At 44.0% G+C, this 22,525-nt stretch overlaps 1 protein-coding gene across 3 annotated transcripts in view; it reads left to right on the top strand.

Annotated features, from left to right (window-relative positions):
* The window catches only part of LOC138638124 (probable cation-transporting ATPase 13A4), a 581,505-nt gene that overhangs the window by 508,770 nt on the left and 50,210 nt on the right, over window positions 1-22,525 (top strand). For all 3 annotated transcript variants that reach the window (XM_069727152.1, XM_069727151.1, XM_069727153.1), the window contains 3 exons: window positions 1,694-1,766; window positions 3,483-3,657; window positions 6,859-7,031. In XM_069727152.1, coding sequence (XP_069583253.1) covers window positions 1,694-1,766; window positions 3,483-3,657; window positions 6,859-7,031 — 421 coding nt within the window. The remainder of the gene's footprint in view (window positions 1-1,693; window positions 1,767-3,482; window positions 3,658-6,858; window positions 7,032-22,525) is intronic.

Below are 22,525 nucleotides of genomic sequence, written 5' to 3'. Positions count from 1 at the left end.
AATGTAGGAATTGTACACATTTCTTTACAAACACTCCACATTTTAGGAGGTCAAAAGTAATTGGACAAATAAACATAACCCAAACAAAATATTTTTATTTTCAATATTTTGTTGCAAATCCTTTGGAGGCAATCACTGCCTTAAGTCTGGAACCCATGGACATCACCAAACGCTGGGTTTCCTCCTTCTTAATGCTTTGCCAGGCCTTTACAGCCGCAGCCTTCAGGTCTTGCTTGTTTGTGGGTCTTTCCGTCTTAAGTCTGGATTTGAGCAAGTGAAATGCATGCTCAATTGGGTTTAGATCTGGAGATTGACTTGGCCATTGCAGAATGTTCCACTTTTTGGCACTCATGAACTCCTGGGTAGCTTTGGATGTATGCTTGGGGTCATTGTCCATCTGTACTATGAAGCGCCGTCCAATCAACTTTGCAGCATTTGGCTGAATCTGGGCTGAAAGTATATCCCGGTACACTTCAGAATTCATCCGGCTACTCTTGTCTGCTCTTATGTCATCAATAAACACAAGTGACCCAGTGCCATTGAAAGCCATGCATGCCCATGCCATCACGTTGCCTCCACCATGTTTTACAGAGGATGTGGTGTGCCTTGGATCATGTGCCGTTCCCTTTCTTCTCCAAACTTTTTTCTTCCCATCATTCTGGTACAGGTTGATCTTTGTCTCATCTGTCCATAGAATACTTTTCCAGAACTGAGCTGGCTTCTTGAGGTGTTTTTCTGCAAATTTAACTCTGGCCTGTCTATTTTTGGTATTGATGAATGGTTTGCATCTAGATGTGAACCCTTTGTATTTACTGTCATGGAGTCTTCTCTTTACTGTTGACTTAGAGACAGATACACCTACTTCACTGAGAGTGTTCTGGACTTCAGTTGATGTTGTGAACGGGTTCTTCTTCACCAAATTAAGTATGCGGCGATCATCCACCACTGTTGTCATCCGTGGACGCCCAGGCCTTTTTGAGTTCCCAAGCTCACCAGTCAATTCCTTTTTTCTCAGAATGTACCCAACTGTTGATTTTGCTACTCCAAGCATGTCTGCTATCTCTCTGATGGATTTTTTCTTTTTTTTTCAGCCTCAGGATGTTCTGCTTCACCTCAATTGAGAGTTCCTTTGACCGCATGTTGTCTGCTCACAGCAACAGCTTCCAAATGCAAAACCACACACCTGGAATCCACCCCTGACCTTTTAACTACTTCATTGATTACAGGTTAACGAGGGAGACGCCTTCAGAGTTAATTGCAGCCCTTAGAGTCCATTGTCCAATTACTTTTGGTCCCTTGAAAAAGAGGACGCTATGCATTACAGAGCTATGATTCCTAAACCCTTTCTCCGATTTGGATGTGGAAACTATCATATTGCAGCTGGGAGTGTGCACTTTCAGCCCATATTATATATATAATTGCATTTCTGAACATGTTTTTGTAAACAGCTAAAATAACAAAACTTGTGTCACTGTCCAAATATTTCTGGCCCTAACTGTACATCTTATTACTTCTACCCAAGTGCATGACCTTACATTTATCCCCATTAAAGCTCATTTGCCATTTATCAGCCCAAGCTTCTAGATTACATAAATCATCCTGTAATATAAAATTGTCCTCCCCTGTATTGATTACCCTGCAGAGTTTAGTTTTGCTAAAAAGTTTATACCTATTACTTTTTTTAATTATGTAGAAATACAAGGTTGTTGGAGTCTATCTTTTTATAATGCAAGATGTGGCTATAACCATTTCCGTCACTTTAACAAGTAAGTATGCTGAAGGGAAATCCATGAAAAATGAATGCATGTACGTGAATTATTATAATTTTGCTGTGCTTTATGCTAAAACTGTGTTCACACTGTTAGGCATCAGGATTCTCCTGCCGCACGGAATAGATCCCAAGCCTTATCTGCCTCTGTGGTCTCCCCTTCAGCTTCGGCCGCTGCGGGTGCTGCTGACCATAGACGTCGGTGCCAGCGTCTTGTTCACGCTCCTGCTGTTCGTTTAGTTACTGCTAGCTCTCCAGCCAAGTCTATGGTAACCAGCAATAGGCAGTGGCCACCAGATGCTCTTGAGTCTAAGTCCAGAAATCACCCCACTGAGCATGTCCGTGATGCTCTGGTCATGTGGCAGCTCCGTATTGTCCCACGTGCGATGATTCTCCTGACTGGACCCAAGTGTTTGAGGTGGAGCCTTATGTATAAAAAGCCCTCAGCGGCACACGTGGGTGTGCTAGTATCATTTTATGTATGGCTATGTGAGTGGAATCTCTATAGCACTGTGGAATATGTTGGTGCTATATAAATAAAATTATTATTATTACCACTCTGTCTGTAAGTGTTTTGTGTCTGTCTAGCTTGGGACTGTACACGTGGGCAGGCAGCTAGCGTCATTGGGGGCATTTAGCAGTTGGCTTAGCATCTGGTTCCTACATGTGTGCAGTTAGCACAGTAGAGTTCCAGAGAAAGCACAACCCTGGTCAGGGTATTTAGCTCAGAGCATCTGTTTTGTTTCTGTGTGCGAGTTCAGTTCACTTGCTGTTCACACTGAGCGGCATTTAACCCAGTGTGTACGGGTAATCGCTTGCCGTGTATTCCGTCATTATTCACTAGCAGCAGCTTTCCATCTCTGCACGGTGGACCCCGGGTGGCGATTTTGCTTTATTGTTTATTTTATTTAGCGCAACCAACCAACCTTACACACACTTTAATAAAATAATGTATAGTAGCTATAAACATATGTTCTACATTCATCTTTTTCACAGAAATTTTATATCTTTTTTGTATATCTAGGTATCTTAATTTCTGTGGGAATAAAGTGAACTTTTTTTTATAATGATTTATGATATTTGTAATTATAATGAGCAAATCTGCCTAAATTAGATTAGTTGTGAAAACAAACGTTTATTATGGTCTGAGGTCACTCAGACCACGGGGTATAATAGACATAGGGTTATAAGAACATTAGCACAATACCTCTTCTTGGCCTTCACTTGTACCACTGCACAAAGCTTTTGATCCAGTCACTCATCAGGGCTTTTTAGGCTCTGGCGCTAATCAGGCCTCATGACGTTATGATGTTGTATGATGCCAAGTTAAAGAGTTGAGGCCTAATCAGGGCCGTAGTTGCAGAAGAGTCCTGAGGAGTGACTAGAACCAGAGGGAGCTGCACAGTTGGACAGGTGAAGGCATGAAAGAGGTATATTTATTTTTTTAATCTATTCCTAACCCTATAACTAATCTACCAAAAGTGTGGCTATCTGCCACTGGATTCAGGAAAATTAACAAATGCTTTTAAAACTGACGCTAATTCCATTTTTTTAATCAATTCTCTCATCTAATTTTTTAATATTTTGAATTTTCTGTATGCCTCAAAAGTAAATCGATTACTTCTATGCCATATCCCAGTAGATGGTTGATGGAAATTTGTGTTTCTAATTAAATTGTGCTGTCATTTACTTATCAGATAATATTCTTTTTCAGTGAGTTTAACTGGCCCAGCTCAGAAATTGGCTCCTTATCGGCCTTCTGGACAGCTCATTTCTCCACCTTTGTTATTGTCAATTATTCTGCACACCATCTTTAGTTTGATTGTGCAAACAATTGCTTTCACAGTGGTTCAGATGCAGCCGTTTTATGATGATTATGATGTTTTCAGGTAAATTTATATTACCCTGTCTACAAATGGAGACATAGGATGGCACAGATTGTGTTAACATTTATTATATGCTAAATTAAAATTATACCAGGACAAGCTGGACGTTAAATTTGTATTAGAATTTAATCTTTCACTAACAATTATGAAAATGTGATGTTCTCCACAACGAATAATACATTTCTTTAATTGTGGGTAAGTGGCTAAACTGTAAATCAATGTAACATGAAACATAACCCCTGTAAGCTGAGATTGTCTAATAACTTCTAAAAAAGATAAAAAAAAATATGAAACAAGGTTTAGACTACTATAAACAGTCTATATTAATATTGCTAGCAAGTAAGAATAATTTGGGGAGCACTCTCTGTCAATGGGACGGGGGTGCAAGCAGATCAGAATGGCTCCCATGACACATATAAGAAACTTCACTGCACACTCCCAAAACTATGCAAATAAATGGATCTTTATTTCATAATAACACAGGATAAATGAAAAATAATTCAGTTATATAGGTGACTAGATAAGTTGTTGTGAATCTCCCAACACTGCACAGCGTCTCTCTCTTCACATCAGAGCAGCCACAATCAACCCAAAGTTTATTCAATTCCAAAAATGCAACATCGTGACAAAGATTCAGGAGAGTCGAAACATCGAACAGTATTGACTTAATTTTCAAATACCCTGTGGAATTACAAAACAAAGATTCTTTTAGTTCCATCATTTTGGTAGTGTGCAGTGAAGTTACATACAGGTGCTTCTCACAAAATTAGAATATCATCAAAAAGTTAATTTATTACAGTTATTCAATACAAAAAATGAAACTCATATCTTATATAGAGTCATTACAAATAGAGAGATCTATTTCAAGTGTTTATTTCTGTTAATGTTGATGATTATGGCTTACAGCCAATGAAAACCTAAAAGTCAATATCTCAGTAAATTAAAATACTTTATAACACCAGCTTGAAAAATTATTTTAAAATCCAAAATGTTGGCCTACTGAAATGTATGTTCAGTAAATGCACTCAATACTTGGTCGGGGTTCCTTTTCCATCAATTACTGCATCAATATGGCGTGGCATGGAGGCGATCAGCCTGTGGCACTGCTGAGGTGTTGTGGAAGCCCAGGTTGCTTTGATAGCAGCCTTCAGTTCATATACATTGTTGAGTCTGATGTCTCTCATTTTCCTCTTGACAATACCCCATAGATTCTCTATGTGGTTAAGGTCAGGCGAGTTTCCTGGTCAATCAAATACAGTGACACGGTTGTTTATAAACCAAGTATTGGTAATTTTGGCAGTGTGGACAGGTGCCAAGTCCTGCTGGAGAATGAAATTTCCATCTCCAAAAAGCTTGTTGGCAGAGGGAAGCATGAAGTGCTCTAAAATTTCCTGGTAGACAGCTGCTCTGACTTTGGTCTTGATAAAAAACCATGGACCTACACCAGCAGATGACATGGCTCCTCAAACCATCACTGATTGTAGAAAATTCACACTAGATCTCAGGAAACTTGGATTGTGTGCCTCTCCACTCTCCCTCCAGACTCTGGGACCTTGATTTCCAAATGAAAGGTAAAATTTACTTTCATCTGAAAACACCTTAGACCACTGAGCAACAGCCTAGTTCTTTTTCTCCTTGGCTCAGGTAAGATGCTTCTGACATTGTCTACTGGACATGAGTGGCTTGACAAAAGGAATGTGACACTTGTAGCCCATGTTCTGGATATGTCTGTGTGTGGTGTCTCTTAAAGCAATGAATCGAGCAGCAGTCCACTCCTTATGAATCTCCCCAAAATTTTTGAATGGCCTTTTCTTAACAATCCTTTAAAATCTGCGGCTATCCTGGTTGCTTGTGCACCTTTTTCTACCACATGTTTTCCTTCCACTTAACTTTCCATTAATATGTTTGGATACAGCACTCTGTGAATAGCCAGCTTCATTAGCAATAACCTTTTGTTTATGACTCTATATAATATAGGAGTTTCACTTTTTGTATCGAAGACCTGAAATAAAGGACCTTTTTGATGATATTCTTATTTTGTGAGAATCACCTGAATACAATTTAGCTAGCATGCATAGTTAACAAAAGTATTTACTGCACTTTTCAAAAGTTTGGACACACCTGCTCATCCAGTGGTTTTCTGTGTTCATAATTGACATGTGCACATTGTAGATACAGACTGAAGACTTCACAGTGGGCCCCATAGATGTAGAAACCATCTGCTCACCTTTCCTACATCTCACAAAGACATGGCCGTTGGTATCAAAAATCTCAAATTTTGATTAATCCGACCACAGTACAAATTTCCAGTTATTTAATGTCTAGTCCTTGTGTGGCTTGTCTCTTCTTGTTTGTGGTCCTCAGTAGTGGTTTCTTTGCAGCAATTTGACCATAAAAGCCTTTTTCTTGCAGTCTCCTCTGCACATTTGATGTTGATACATTTTTGCTACTTGATGTCTGTGCATCATTTATGACGGCCTGTATCTAAAGTGTTGTTAATTTGTATTTTCTGAGGCTGGGAACTCTGATGAACTTATCTGCCACAGCAAAGGTAATTCTTAGTTTTCCTTTGTGGTTTGCTGCTTTCGTCTGAATCTACAGCACTCACATTACAATAAGAATAAGGAAAACCATTGCATGAAGAGGTTTGTCCAAACTATTGACTAATATTTTATTTGTAAACTGTACTGTGGAAAAAGTTTAGGCAGGTGTCATTAAGAACAATCTTTAGTGTAAATAAGAACACAGAGTTCTGAAAGTGATGATATGACCGTCACAGAACTCTGATCTCAAAATCATAAAGTCTGTTTTATTAAATGAAGATACAAAAAGATTTGCTCAAGCCTGAGTTGACAAAAAATCTGTGTTTAGTTCACAAAGATATCTCGAACAACCTCTCTGCCGAGTTCATTAAAAAATGTAATCAAAGTAAACCTAGAAGAATTCATGCTTTGATTCTGTTTGGAAGGGAAAAGGTGGTTGTATCCGATATTGATTTGATTTAGATTTCTGTTTTGTTAATTCACTTTGCTTTCATTAATTAGCAAAATGCAAAGTATTAAAACTTTTTTTTATTTACGGTACTTATTTATTTTTATTGTAAGAGCTTACTATGCAGCATTTCTTTCATACCTGTCTAAAACTTTGCATCGTGGTATATTTATATATTATTTTACCTATTTTGAGATCCATTCTCTTTTGCAGTGGATGTCTTACTTCGAATCACAGTGCACTGAACAATACTGTAGATGAGGCTATATTGGTTAATCAAAATTTTTTAACGACCACAATGTGGTTCATAAGTGGGATGAATCTCATGACTGTAGAATTTGTATTTTGTAAAGGAAAACCTTTCAGGAAGCCAATCTACACTAACTGTAAGTATGAAATGTGACAAAGCAATTATCTATATATGTAATCGTCTAAGGGGCACTTCCGTCTGTCTGTCTGTTTGTCTGTCTGTCACGGAAATCCCAAGTCGCTGATTGGTCATGGCTAGTGTTGAGCAATACCTTCCGATATCGGGAAATATTGGATAGGATTGGATTGGACCGATTGGATTGGACCCAAAAAATAAAAAATATTGGATATCGCCGATTCCGATACCGGAAACCAATGCAAGTCAATGGGACACAAATATCGGACTAAAAATAAACCCTTTCTTTCCTTGTAGGTTAATTCTACATGAAGGAAAACAACTTAGAATAATGTAGAATGTATTGGGGAGGTGGAGGAGACATTAAAGGCATAGAGGTTTAGCCCAATCAAATCGAATAGCAGGAATTAATTTTTTTTAAGACATTCAGAGTTACAAAGATATTGACTATGTTAAGCTTTTTTATATTTTGTCAGATATTAATGTTTCACTATTTCCATGCTCTTCACCTTCTTTTTTACGTCTCCCACACTTTCTCCTTCATCATCCTCAGCAGCACCATCTTTTTTATCAACTTCTTCTTCAACTTATTCATCGTCTTCTTTTTCACCTTCTTCCTATTATTCTTTTTTTTACATTCTTCATATTCTTCTTACTCAACTATTATTCTTCTTCATATTCTACTTCTCCATCGTCTTCATATTCTTCTTCTTCTTCGTCATATTCTTATTTGTGACAGGCATTTCTGAAGTTGTTATCTATAAAAGTTTGAAGATTACACCTTCCGTTCTGCCTTTCACAAAAGATTTACAACAGTATTTGTCCGCGTTCAGTTTGGCCTGCAGCAGCAAGTATTTTCCAAGGGCAACACGAGGATGAACGGACTCCCCCCCAAGCACTGCTTAGTCTTCTTCTGCTTATAATTTAGATAATATCTTTTGCTCTGATTTTTAGTCTTATGCTTAATGTTCTTCTGCTTTTTGTTCTGCAGCTTCTTGTTTTTCTGCTTCTTGGTCTTCTGTCTCTTGTTCTTCTGTATCTTGGTGGTTGTCTTCTTGCTCTTTGTCCTCTTGGTCATCTTCTTGGTCTTCTTTTGGGTGGTCTTCAGGGTCGTCGTCTTCAGGGTCGTCGTCTTCGGGGTCATCATCTTCTTAGGGGTGGTCTTCAGGGTCATCGTCTTCAGAGTCGTTGTCAGAGAGATCCAGAGTGATTAAAAAAACATTGGAAATGTAGCAGAAGGTACAAGAAGGCTGAGGAACTGCCGAGAACCAGCTGACTGTACTGGAACCTGGATGGGTAGCAGAAGGTACAAGAGCCAATAGAACTACCGAGGACCAGCTGATGGTACTGGAATCCGGTTACTAAGCAGGAGGTACCTGTGCCAGAAAGCACTACCAAGGACCAGCAGACGTTGGTGGAACTCGGATACCGAGAAGGAGGCACCTAAGCCTAAGACACTGCCTGGAACCAGCTGATGTTACTGGAACCCTGGGGGACATATTCAAGATTGACTTCCAAAGAACCAGCTAATGGAACTGGAACTCAGATATGCAGCAGAAGGCACATATGAAAAAAAAAGTTGCAAGGCCGCGAGCTGGCCGGAGTTACCGAAACCCACAGTCCTACAGGGGGTGCTTGTCCTATTGACACTACGGAACCAGCCTTCATTGACAGACCCCGCAGCCCACATAGGAAGCACCTAAACTGCAGGCATGATAGAGTCAGCTAACCCGACCGCAACCCGACAGGACAACGTATTGGAGGCAAAGTGACCTTAACAATACCCGGAAACAGCTGGCGTTCTGGAACCAGGCTGGGCAGGCGGGAGTACCCGTGCCAAAGACACTGCTGGGAAACAGCTGGCAGTGTTGGAGCCCAGGGTAAATACTAGAAACAGAGTGTAGCCAGAGGCCTAATTGGAGCAAGTTTAAAATCAATAGTGTGAATGTGGACAGAGCAGGAGAAATTGCCGGACACACAGCAGGGGATCAGCTGTCGTTACTGAACCCCAAAAACACTGGAGCATGTGTTGACTGTGCAGACGGCACTTCTGAGCAGCAACTGGCAGTGTTGGAGCCCAGGGTAAATACTAGAAACAGAGTGTAGCCAGAGGCCTATTTGGAGCAAGTTTAAAATCAGTAGTAGTGTGAATGTGGACAGAGCAGGAGAAATTGTCGGCCACACAGCAGGGGATCAGTTGACGTTACTGAACCCCAATAATACTGGAGCATGTGTTGACTGTGCAGATGGCACTTCTGAGCAGCAACTGGTGGTGTTGGAGGCCAGGGATTACAGTTCAGGTGGTAGAAACATGAACGGAACAGGAGACCTGGATACTGTTGCCAACCAATTATTTAATCTGGAAGAGGACTGGCAAATTCCTGCGAGAGCCAGGCCTTGTTCATTTTCAAGAAAGTAAGCCGGTTAACGTTATCGGAGGATAGTCGCATGCGATGGTCTGTTAGTACACCACCTGTGGCACTAAAGATGTGTTCCGATAATACACTAGCAGCAGGGCAAACCAGCACCTCCAATGCATACTGGCTAAGCTCTGGCAATGTATCCAGCTTAGAGCCCCAAAACTTGAAAGGGGAAGAGCCGTCTGGGAGAACACTGAGAGGGCAAGACATGTAGTCTGTCACCATCTGACGGAAACGTTGCCTCCCGCTGACTGGAGCTATCTGTGATGGTGTAGATATTTGTGGCGGGGACACAAAACTTTGCCACAGTTGGGCCATACTGGTCTTGCCATGTGCTGAGGCGCTGCTTCTGCTCCCTCTTTGTGCAGAGCTTCTTCCACTGCCTCAATGCACTGAGCTGCTTTGTAAAGCACTAGCAGCACTGCTCTCGGGTGGAATGGAGAACATGATGGAATGCACCAGTGTATCTTGGTACTCCCGGATTTTATGCTTCCGGTTAGTATTGAGCGATACCGTCCGATATTTGAAAGTATCGGTATCGGATGGTATCGGCCGATATCCGAGAAATATCGGATATCGCCGATACCGATATCCGATACCAATACAAGTCAATGGGACACAAATATTGGAAGGTATCCTCTATGGTTCCCAGGGTCTGAAGGAGAGGAAACTCTCCTTCAGGCCCTGGGATCCATATTCATGTGTAAAATAAAGAATAAAAATAAAAAATATTGATATACTTACCCTCGGACGCGCCCTGGTTGTCACCGCTGCAACCGCCATGGTTCCCTTTCTAAGAATGAGCGCGTTAAGGACCTTCGATGACGTCGCGGCTTGTGATTGGTCGCTGAGCCGTCACATGACCGCTCAGCGACCAATCACAAGCCGCGACGTCATCGAAAGTCCTTAACGCGCTCATTCTTAGGAATGGAAGCATGGCGGTTGCAGCGGTGACAACCAGGGCGCGTCCGAGGGTAAGTATATCAATATTTTTTATTTTTATTCTTTATTTTACACATGAATCTTAATCCCGATACCAATTCCCGATATCACAAAAATATCGGAACTCGGTATCGGAATTCCGATACCGCAAATATCGGCCGATACCCGATACTTGCGGTATCGGAATGCTCAACACTACTCCCGGTTTAACGGTGTTATGGGGCTTTGTAAATTGTCCCAGTAGCGAGGATCTAGGAGGGTCAACACCCAGTAATCAGCCATGTTGAGAATGTGGGCGATGCGGCGGTAGTTTCTCAGGCACTTCAGCATGAAATCAACCATGTGCTGCAGACTGCCAACTAACCAAGAAATGCTGTCCCCTGCTTGAGGCACCGTCTCTGCTGCTTGATGGCATTCCAGAGCTCCTGCGCTTTGTAGCTTCGATTCCCCAAAGAAATTAATTTCAATTCGGCCTGATAGTGTTTGGCCATGGCTGTGCTCATATCGGAAAGCATTCACGGGTCCATGTGGAGGTAGACCGTGATGGCTCCTGCAGCCTTGATTCAGAGTAACTGGATTATGAGGAGGAGTCCATGTGTACAGACTGGATTCCTGCAATCCTTGGAGTTGGCACAACACATACAGAGCCACTCTCAAGATCTGTACCCGGCTCCACAACATTTACCCAATGGGCAGTGAGGGAAAGGTATCGTCCCTGTCCATGGTTACTGGTCCAAGCATCGGTGGTCAGGTGGACCTTGCTACTGACAGCGCATGTTTAATTTTTCCCTCCACATGCTTTTGCAGGGCAGGGGCGGCTTGCCTGCTGAAATAAAAGCGGCTGGGAATGTTGTATTGTGGGACTGCCAATGCCATGAAGTTACGGAAGGTGTCAGTCTCCACCAGCCTGAATGAGAGCATTTCAATGGACAGTAGTTTTGCAATGCCAGCATTCAGAGCCTGTGCTCGGGGGTGGTTTGCAGAGTGTGGGCGCCTTTTCTCCCATGCTTGTGCTACCAATGGCTGTAGACTGGCCTGGAAGTGTGAGGATGACAGTGAACATGGTGCTGTGGGTGGAATGACACTGTGTCTCTGTACAACAGTGCCAGAGATTCTTCCATGGCGATCCTTTGGGGAAGCCGAACCAGCTGTTTGTGAGCAGGAGGAAGTGGCTATAACACAAGCTGAAGAGGTGGTAGGTGGCGCTGTAGGTTGGCCTAGGTCTTCAGTGTGTTTTTGTAACTCCACCAAGTGTTTGGTCCGCACATGTTTCCACATATTTGTGGTATTGAGGTTGCTGACACTTTTCCCGCTTTTCACTTTCTGATTACACAGCTTGCATTTGACAAAGCAAATGTCATCTGCAACTGTGTCAAAAAAGGACCAGGCACTGCAAGTCTTGGGAGTGCCCGTTTTGGGTTTTGGAAGAGGCATGCTCCTAATGGGTGTCGAAGTGGAGGCTACAGGCAACCAAGTCTGCCCCATTCCTCTCCCTCCTTTTTGGGCCATTCAGGGAATCTCTTCCTCAGAGCTGCTCCCACCACCTTCCTGTACCTCACGCCATGATGGGTCAAGGACCTCATCATCTACACTACCCTCTTCAAACAACTGCTTCTCCTGCGTAGTCTCGACAGCACAGTATGCACCAGAAAGTGGCACTTGAGTCTCATCATCAGATGCATACTGAGGTGTGCTGACCATAGGCACTGGCTCACCCACCTCTTCAGATTCAGAGAGGCCAATCCGTTAGCTGCCACCCATCTGACAACGGCTTCAATTTGTTCCTCCCGCAGCAGTGGTGTACGGCGAGTTCCTACAAAGCTGCGCATAAAGGACTGCTCCCTGGTAAAACTGGGGGATGCTGAGTCACTGGTGCCCGCAGCAGGCACAGAATCCCCACATCCTGTCCCTGCAGAAACTCCATGCCCAAGACCACGTGCGTTACTCCCTGCCTTCTTCATCTTGGTAGACTGATAAAGATAGGCAGAAAAGTACTAAGGGCTTAGTGTGCTTATTCCTGAACAGCTGCTAACAGGTATAAGAAACACTAGTTTTATAAAGTGTGGACTAGACCTCAATATGAGCTAATGTGGCCTACACAATTGTAAAGTGGAGTGTTTGGTGAACTTTATTAACTTTTTTTTTTTCACAAAAAGACACTGGTTGTGCCCAAAGATGTAAAACCGATAGTAAACTTTTTGTAGCTATTACAATGCAGGAAGGTAACCTACAATGCAATAGATGAGGTTCCAAAAAATAGGCTAATACTAATCTGGCTGGGGCTGCAGGGCACAAGCCAGCAGAAAGGCTCCTCTATCTACTTCTAAATAGTGTTAGCAAGCAATCTAGCTGGATGCGGATGGAACCACACTAATAGGAGAAATCAGTAAAAATGAGCAACACTAATGCAAAAAAGGACAATGTATGAGGCAGTGACGCACGCTGAGCGGACTACAACCGGAGGTGGCTGCAGAACACACTACAGCGTGAGCTGCAGCCACACACAGAGACCTCTCAGACAGCCACGAACAGCGCTGCAAGGCAAAAGAAAGCTTCTCACACAGTGGTTGATAAAGTAGCCTGGGTAAAGCACAATAAAGCAAATCACTAGCTCAAATTGTCCCTCAGAACAGCAGTGTCCTGTCCATAACTGAATTCACAGCTGAGTGAACCCAAAATGGTGGCGGCGGCTTTCATAATGCATCATGACATCATTTCAGCAGCCAATCACAGCCATGCCATTAGTTAACATGCCTAACATGCCTAACAGGATGTGCCACACTTCTTAGGATCCTCATTGGCTAAATAAAATCAAACTGGCTCATTGCATTATGGGAACTTCCGATTCTGGTATTCAATATACTCAAAGTATCGGAATTCAGTATCGGAACTCCGATACCGTGAATATCAGTTGATACCCGATATTTCAGTATCGGAATGCTTAACACAATCAGCGACGGGCACAGTCCAGCCGTGAGTTGGCCGCTCCCTACTCCCCTGCAGTCAGTGCCCCCTCCATACACCCCCAGTCAGTGCCCGCCACCCACATAGCGCTTTAACAGTCCATTAAACTGACTGCCTTACACCGCGGCATAACGCAGTGTAACGCAGTCTGTTAACGCTGCTATTAACCCTGTGTGACGAACTTTTTACTATTGATGCTGCTGCCTATGCAAAAAGACATAATGTTAAAAATTATTTAAAAAACTAAAAAATGGTGCTATTCTCACCCTCCAAAGTCCACCGATGCATGCGAGCGGCAAGGCTGCCGCCAGCTTCCGTTCCCAGTGATGCATTGCGAAATTACCCAGATGACTTAACGGTCTCGTGAGACTGCTAAGTCATCTGGGTAATTTCTCACTGCATCACTGGGAACGGAAGCTGACAGCAGCCTCGCCGCTAGCGCGCATCGGTGGACGCCTGGAGGGTGACTATATAACTATTTTTTATTTTAATTCTTTTTTTAAACAGGGATATGGTGCCCACACTGAAGTATACTACGTGGCTGTGTTATATACTACGTGGGGTGTGTTATATACTGCGTGACTGATATATATATTTGGTGTGACTGATATATACTACGTGGGCAATGCTATATACTGCATGGGCTGTGTTATTTACTGCGTGGGCTGTGTTATATACTATGTGGCTGCTATATACTACGTGGCTGTGCTATATACTACGTGGTTGTCTGTGTTACGTGGGCTGTGCTATATACTACGTGGCTGCTATATACTACGTGGCTGTGCTATATACTATGTGGCTGTTATATATTACGTGGCTATGCTATATACTACGTGACTCTGCTATATACTACATGGCTGTCTGTGTTATATACTATGTGGCTGTGCTATATACTATGTGGCTGTGCTATATACTAGGTGGCTGTGCTATATACTATGTGGCTGTGCAATATACTATGTGGCTGTGCAATATACTATGTGACTGTGCAATATACTATGTGGCTGTGCAATATACTACGTGGCTGTGCTATGTACTTTTTGGTTGTGCTATATACTATGTGGCTGTGCTATGTACTACGTGGCTGTGCTATATACTGCATGGCTGTGCTTTATACTGCGGGCAGTGCTACATACTAAGTGGCTGTGCTATATACTATGTGGCTGTGCTATATACTACATGGCTGTGTTATATACTATGTGGCCTGTGTTATATAGTACGTAGCTGTGTTATATACTACGTGGCTGTGCTATATACTACGTCGCTGTGCTATATACTACGTGGCTGCTATATACTACAGGCTGTGCTACATACTACGCGGGTGTGCTCTATACTATGGGCTGTGCTATATACTACGTGGCTGTGCTATCTACTACGTCACTGTGCTATATACTATGTGGCTGTACTATATCCTGCACCCCAAACCCCCGACATACAGCGCCCCAAACCCCCAACATCCTGCGATCAATCAGCGACAGACGCAGTCCAGCCGCGAATTGACACGGGATTTAAACCACGCTTCGCTGACTGGTCGCGCCCAGCTGGCCGCGACCAATCTGCAATATTGGGGCAGTATTTAAACACCGCTTCGGTAATTGGTTGTGCTCGGCCGGCCACGACCAATCTGCGACAGGCGCAGTCCGGCTGCGAATTGGCGCCGGATTTGAACCATGCTTCGCTGATCCGCCAGCCGGGCGTGACCAATCAGCGATATTGGCGTGGAATTTAACACCCACTCACAGCGCGATGTACATACATGCATACATATTCTAGAATACCCGATGCGTTAGAATCGGGCCACCATCTGTGTAATATTTGTGCATTGGACAATTCATTGTCATACTGCGTTTCCCCATAAATAAGACAGGGCCTTATATTATTTTTGCTCTGAAAGATGGGTTAGTGTTGTGAATTCTGTGGCAGAGCTCCCTCCTGTGGTCACAAGTGGTACTTCGGCTGATTCTCTCTGTGAACTTCCGTAGGTGGAGGAGAGTGGTACTGCGGCTTCTGAGTTTCCTTCCTCAGGTGATGTGGTGAAGTCGTTAGGTGCTGCTCTATTTAACTCCACCTAGTGCTTTGATCCTGGCCTCCAGTCAATGTTCTAGTATTGGACCTGTTTCCTCCTGGATCGTTCCTGTGGCCTGCTGCTCTGCATAGCTAAGTTCCGCTTTTGCTATTTTGTTTGCTGTTTTTTCTGTCCAGCTTGCTTATTTGTTTTTTCTCGCTTGCTGGAAGCTCTGGGATGCAGAGGGTGTAACTCCGTGCCGTTAGTTCGGTACGGAGGGTCTTTTTGCCCACTTTGCGTGGTTTTTTGTAGGGTTTTGTGTTGACCGCAAAGTTACCTTTCCTATCCTCGCTCTGTTCAGAAAGTCGGGCCTCACTTTGCTAAATCTATTTCATCTCTACGTTTGTCTTTTCATCTTAACTCACAGTCATTATATGTGGGGGCTGCCTTTTCCTTTGGGGTATTTCTCTGAGGCAAGGTAGGCTTATTTTCTATCTTCAGGCTAGCTAGTTTCTCAGGCTGTGCCGAGTTGCATAAGGAGCATTAGGCGCAATCCACGGCTGCCTCTAGTGTGGTTGGAGAGGATTAGGGATTGCGGTCAGCAGAGTTCCCACGTCTCAGAGCTCGTTCTATGTTTTTGGGTTATTGTCAGGTCACTGTATGTGCTCTGACTTCTATGTCCATTGTGGTACTGAATTACCTTATCATAACAGTACTGGAGGCCAAAAGTACTAATGATTCTCAATAGAGGGAAAAAAGAAGTTCTGAGACCATTTTTTTTTCTCTGCACTGTGTTTTGCCTTTTTTTCCCCTAGACATTTGGGTGGTTCAGGACACAGGTGTAGCGATGGACATTAAAGGTCTGTCTTCATGTGTGGATCAGCTCACGGCAAGAGTACAAAATATTCAAGACTTTGTGGTTCAGAATTCTATGTTAGAACCAAGAATTCCTATTCCTGATTTGTTTTTTGGAGATAGAACTAAATTTCTGAGTTTCAAAAATAATTGTAAACTATTTCTGGCTTTGAAACCTCGCTCCTCTGGTGACCCAGTTCAACAAGTTAGGATCATTATTTCTTTTTTACGTGGCGACCCTCAGGACTGGGCATTTTCTCTTGCGTCAGGAGATCCTGCATTAAGTAATATCGATGCATTTTTCCTGGCGCTCGGATTGCTGTACGATGAACCTAATTCAGTGGATCAGGCAGAGAAAAATTTGCTGGCTCTGTGTCAGGGTCAGGATGAGATAGAGGTATATTGTCAGAAATTTAGAAAGTGGTCCGTACTCACTCAATGGAATGAAGGTGCGCTCGCAGCTATTTTCAGAAAGGGTCTTTCTGAAGCCCTTAAGGATGTCATGGTGGGATTTCCTATGCCTGCTGGTCTGAATGAGTCTATGTCTTTGGCCATTCAGATCGGTCGACGCTTGCGTGAGCGTAAATCTGTGCACCATTTGGCGATATTATCTGAGCATAAACCTGAGCCTATGCAGTGCGATAGGACTTTGACCAGAGTTGAACGGCAAGAACACAGACGTCTGAATGGGCTGTGTTTCTACTGTGGTGATTCCACTCATGCTATCTCTGATTGTCCTAAGCGCACTAAGCGGTTCGCTAGGTCTGCCACCATTGGTACGGTACAGTCAAAATTTCTTTTGTCCGTTACCTTGATCTGCTCTTTGTCATCTTATTCTGTCATGGCATTTGTGGATTCAGGCGCTGCCCTGAATTTGATGGACTTGGAGTATGCTAGGCGTTGTGGGTTTTTCTTGGAGCCCTTGCAGTGTCCTATTCCATTGAGAGGAATTGATGCTACGCCTTTGGCCAAGAATAAGTCTCAGTACTGGACCCAGCTGACCATGTGCATGGCTCCTGCACATCACGAGGTTATTCGCTTTCTGGTGTTGCATAATCTGCATGATGTGGTCGTGTTGGGGTTGCCATGGCTACAAGTCCATAATCCAGTATTAGATTGGAAATCCATGTCTGTGTCCAGCTGGGGTTGTCAGGGGGTACATGGTGATGTCCCATTTCTTTCTATTTTGTCATCCACCCCTTCTGAGGTTCCAGAGTTCTTGTCTGATTACCGGGATGTATTTGATGAGCCCAAGTCCGATACCCTACCTCCGCATAGGGATTGTGATTGTGCTATCGATTTGATTCCTGGTAGTAAATTCCCAAAAGGTCGACTGTTTAATTTATCTGTGCCTGAGCACGCCGCTATGCGGAGTTATGTGAAGGAGTCCTTGGAGAAGGGGCATATTCGCCCGTCATCGTCGCCATTAGGAGCAGGGTTCTTTTTTGTGGCCAAGAAGGATGGTTCACTGAGACCTTGTATAGATTACCGCCTTCTAAATAAGATCACGGTTAAATTTCAGTACCTCTTGCCGTTGTTATCTGATTTGTTTGCTCGGATTAAGGGGGCTAGTTGGTTCACCAAGATAGATCTTCGTGGTGCGTATAATCTTGTGCGTATTAAGAGAGGCGATGAATGGAAAACTGCATTTAATACGCCCGAGGGCCATTTTGAGTATCTAGTAATGCCATTCGGACTTGCCAATGCTCCATCAGTGTTTCAGTCCTTTATGCATGACATCTTCCGAGAGTACCTGGATAAATTCCTGATTGTGTACTTGGATGACATTTTGATCTTCTCGGATGATTGGGAGTCTCATGTGCAGCAGGTCAGAACGGTGTTTCAGGTCCTGCGTGCTAATTATTTGTTTGTGAAGGGATCAAAGTGTCTCTTTGGTGTTCAGAAGGTTTCATTTTTGGGGTTCATCTTTTCCCCTTCTACTATCGAGATGGACCCTGTTAAGGTCCAAGCCATCCATGACTGGACTCAGCCGACATCTCTGAAAAGTCTGCAAAAGTTCCTGGGCTTTGCTAATTTTTATCGTCGCTTCATCTGCAATTTTTCTAGTATTGCTAAACCATTGACTGGTTTGACCAAGAAGGGTGCTGATGTGGTCAATTGGTCTTCTGCTGCTGTGGAAGCTTTTCAAGAGTTGAAGCGTCGTTTTTCTTCTGCCCCTGTGTTGTGTCAACCAGATGTTTCGCTTCCATTCCAGGTAGAGGTTGATGCTTCGGAGAATGGAGCAGGGGCTGTTTTGTCGCAGAGAAGTTCTGATTGCTCGGTGATGAAACCATGCGCCTTCTTTTCCAGGAAGTTTTCGCCTGCTGAGCGAAATTATGATGTTGGCAATCGAGAGTTGCTGGCCATGAAGTGGGCATTCGAGGAGTGGCGTCATTGGCTTGAAGGAGCCAAGCATCGCGTGGTGGTCTTGACTGATCATAAGAACTTGACTTATCTCGAGTCTGCCAAGCGGTTGAATCCTAGACAGGCTCGTTGGTCGCTGTTTTTTGCCCGTTTTGACTTTGTGATTTCGTACCTTCCGGGCTCTAAAAATGTGAAGGCGGATGCTCTGTCTAGGAGTTTTGTGCCCGACTCTCCGGGTTTATCTGAGCCGGCGGGTATTCTCAAAGAGGGAGTAATTGTGTCTGCCATCTCCCCTGATTTGCGGCGGGTGCTGCAAAAATTTCAGGCTAATAAACCTGATCGTTGCCCAGCGGAGAAACTGTTTGTCCCTGATAGGTGGACGAATAAAGTTATCTCTGAGGTTCATTGTTCGGTGTTGGCTGGTCATCCTGGAATCTTTGGTACCAGAGAGTTAGTGGCTAGATCCTTTTGGTGGCCATCTTTGTCGCGGGATGTGCGTTCTTTTGTGCAGTCCTGTGGGATTTGTGCTCGGGCTAAGCCCTGCTGTTCTCGTGCCAGTGGGTTGCTTTTGCCCTTGCCGGTCCCGAAGAGGCCTTGGACACATATCTCTATGGATTTTATTTCAGATCTTCCCGTCTCTCAAAAGATGTCAGTCATTTGGGTGGTCTGTGATCGCTTCTCTAAGATGGTCCATTTGGTACCCTTGTCTAAATTACCTTCCTCCTCTGATTTGGTGCCATTGTTCTTCCAGCATGTGGTTCGTTTACATAGCATTCCAGAGAATATCGTTTCTGACAGAGGTTCCCAGTTTGTTTCGAGGTTTTGGCGAGCCTTTTGTGCTAGGATGGGCATTGACTTGTCTTTTTCCTCGGCTTTCCATCCTCAGACTAATGGCCAGACCGAACGAACCAATCAGACCTTGGAAACATATCTGAGATGCTTTGTTTCTGCTGATCAGGATGACTGGGTGTCCTTTTTGCCTTTGGCTGAGTTCGCCCTTAATAATCGGGCCAGCTCGGCTACCTTGGTTTCGCCGTTTTTCTGCAACTCTGGGTTCCATCCTCGTTTCTCTTCAGGGCAGGTTGAGTCTTCGGACTGTCCTGGTGTGGATACTGTGGTGGATAGGTTGCAGCAGATTTGGACTCATGTAGTGGACAATTTGACCTTGTCCCAGGAGAAGGCTCAACTTTTCGCTAATCGCAGACGCTGTGTGGGTCCCCGACTTCGTGTTGGGGATTTGGTTTGGTTATCTTCTCGTCATATTCCTATGAAGGTTTCCTCTCCTAAGTTTAAACCTCGTTTCATTGGTCCGTATAGGATTTCTGAGGTTCTTAATCCTGTGTCTTTTCGTCTGACCCTTCCAGATTCTTTTTCCATACATAACGTATTCCATAGGTCATTGTTGCGGAGATACGTGGCACCTATGGTTCCATCTGTTGATCCTCCTGCCCCGGTTTTGGTGGAGGGGGAGTTGGAGTATATTGTGGAGAAAATTTTGGATTCTCGTGTTTCAAGACGGAAACTCCAGTATCTGGTAAAGTGGAAGGGTTATGCTCAGGAAGATAATTCCTGGGTCTTTGCCTCTGATGTCCATGCTCCCGATCTTGTTCGTGCCTTTCATATGGCTCATCCTGGTCGTCCTGGGGGCTCTGGTGAGGGTTCGGTGACCCCTCCTCAAGGGGGGGTACTGTTGTGAATTCTGTGGCAGAGCTCCCTCCTGTGGTCACAAGTGGTACTTCGGCTGATTCTCTCTGTGAGCTTCCGTTGGTGGAGGAGAGTGGTACTGCGGCTTCTGAGTTTCCTTCCTCAGGTGATGTGGTGAAGTCGTTAGGTGCTGCTCTATTTAACTCCACCTAGTGCTTTGATCCTGGCCTCCAGTCAATGTTCTAGTATTGGACCTGTTTCCTCCTGGATCGTTCCTGTGGCCTGCTGCTCTGCATAGCTAAGTTCCGCTTTTGCTATTTTGTTTGCTGTTTTTTCTGTCCAGCTTGCTTATTTGTTTTTTCTCGCTTGCTGGAAGCTCTGGGACGCAGAGGGTCTATCTTCAGGCTAGCTAGTTTCTCAGGCTGTGCCGAGTTGCATAGGGAGCGTTAGGCGCAATCCACGGCTGCCTCTAGTGTGGTTGGAGAGGATTAGGGATTGAGGTCAGCAGAGTTCCCACGTCTCAGAGCTCGTTCTATGTTTTTGGGTTATTGTCAGGTCACTGTATGTGCTCTGACTTCTATGTCCATTGTGGTACTGAATTACCTTATCATAACAGGTTAGGGTTTATTTTCAGGGAATGTCTTATTTTTTTCCATGACAAACATCCACATTTATTCTTGAAAAAAAAATTAATTATTTATTCACACACTGCCACACTGCCGTCACTCAAATATTCAGGGGCTCCGGGCGCCGCCCCCTCCGCGCTGTTTTCGCATGAAATCCGGTGCCTGCGCTGTGTACTACTGTGTGGGGAAGGCGCAAAGAGCTCTGGCCATCTGATGTCACAGCCAGGCTTGCAGACTGGCGCGCCGGCCGTAAAGCACAGCAGTGATGTCACCGCTGTGCTTTGCTTTACGGCTGGGCGGCGCTCACCAGTCAGTGCGGGAAGCTGAAGGCGATGGACATGACCTGTCACACATAACAATTTAGTTAACGATATCGTTGCTACGTCACAAAAAGCAACGATATCGTTAACGATATCTGTCATGATCCCAATGGCAGGGGATCACAAAAGGACAAGCACAAAAACAAAACAAGCTCTAGGGTGATGGAACCTGAGCTGACCGCGATCCTGAACCTAAACACACAACTAGCAGTAGCCGGGGAACGTGCCTACGATGATTCCTAGACGTCTCGCGCCAGCCGAAGGATTAACTTTCCCTATTAGAAGAAACACAGACCTCACTTGCCTCCAGAGAAACACCCCACAGAAATAGCAGCCCCCCACATGTAATAACGGTGAAATGAGAGGAAAGCACATACATAGTTATGAAAATAGAATCAGCAAAAATGAGGCCCGCTAAAGCTAGATAGCAGAGGATACAAAAGTGAACTGCGCGATCAGCGAAAAACCCTTCAAAAAACCATCCTGAAATTACTTGAACTCATGTGCCAACTCATGGAACATGAGGAGTAATTTCAGCCCACTAGAGCAACCAGCAGCAAGGAATCACATATCTGCAAGCTGGACTAAGACAAAAATTAAGCAAAACATGGAACAGGAAAATCAAAACTTAGCTTGTCCTGAAGATAACAGACGCAGGGAGCAGAGGTAAAAAGACACGCTGATTACATTGATAGCCGGCGAGGAAATGACAAAAAAGCCAGGTTAAATAGGAAACTCCCATAACCTGATGGAACAGGTGGACACCAGAGACCGCAGAGAACACAAGTCACCCAGTACCATCAGTAACCACCAGAGGGAGCCCAAAAACAGAACTCACAACAGATATCGTTATGTGTGACGGTACCCTAAGAGAGTGAGAACCTTGGGTAATTTCCCAATTCCCCACCTAACACCGGCCCCTATTTCCAGCCTGTCTCCACTTCAATTCCTCTAGATTCATGCAGGTAAAAGACCTTTGGTGACATGATGGTCACATGACCATGATGTTACCAAATATCTTTAAGTAGTTTTACCTTGGAATAGAAATGCTGGGCCCTCCTAAGAGATTGAGGACCTTGGGCAATTTTCCAGTTTGTACCCCTCTTATGCCTGCCAGGACTGTAACTAGGGTTATTTTTTGAACAGGGCTTATATTTTAAACATACTCCAAACATCCTGTAAAATCATACTAGAGCTTATTGTCAAGGTAGATCTTGTTTTTGGGGAAACACATGCATTTGTACAAGAGCCCATCAACCTCCCCAACTGAAAGTGAAATTTATGCTCACCTGGCATCCAAAATGTATTACCTTCAAAATTAATCATGTTATAGTAGGATTATTTAGATTTAGAAATGG

This window comes from Ranitomeya imitator, chromosome 5 (genome assembly GCF_032444005.1).
Source record: "Ranitomeya imitator isolate aRanImi1 chromosome 5, aRanImi1.pri, whole genome shotgun sequence".
NCBI classification, from domain to species: domain Eukaryota; kingdom Metazoa; phylum Chordata; class Amphibia; order Anura; family Dendrobatidae; genus Ranitomeya; species Ranitomeya imitator.
This window is presented reverse-complemented; position numbering and strand designations above follow the sequence as displayed.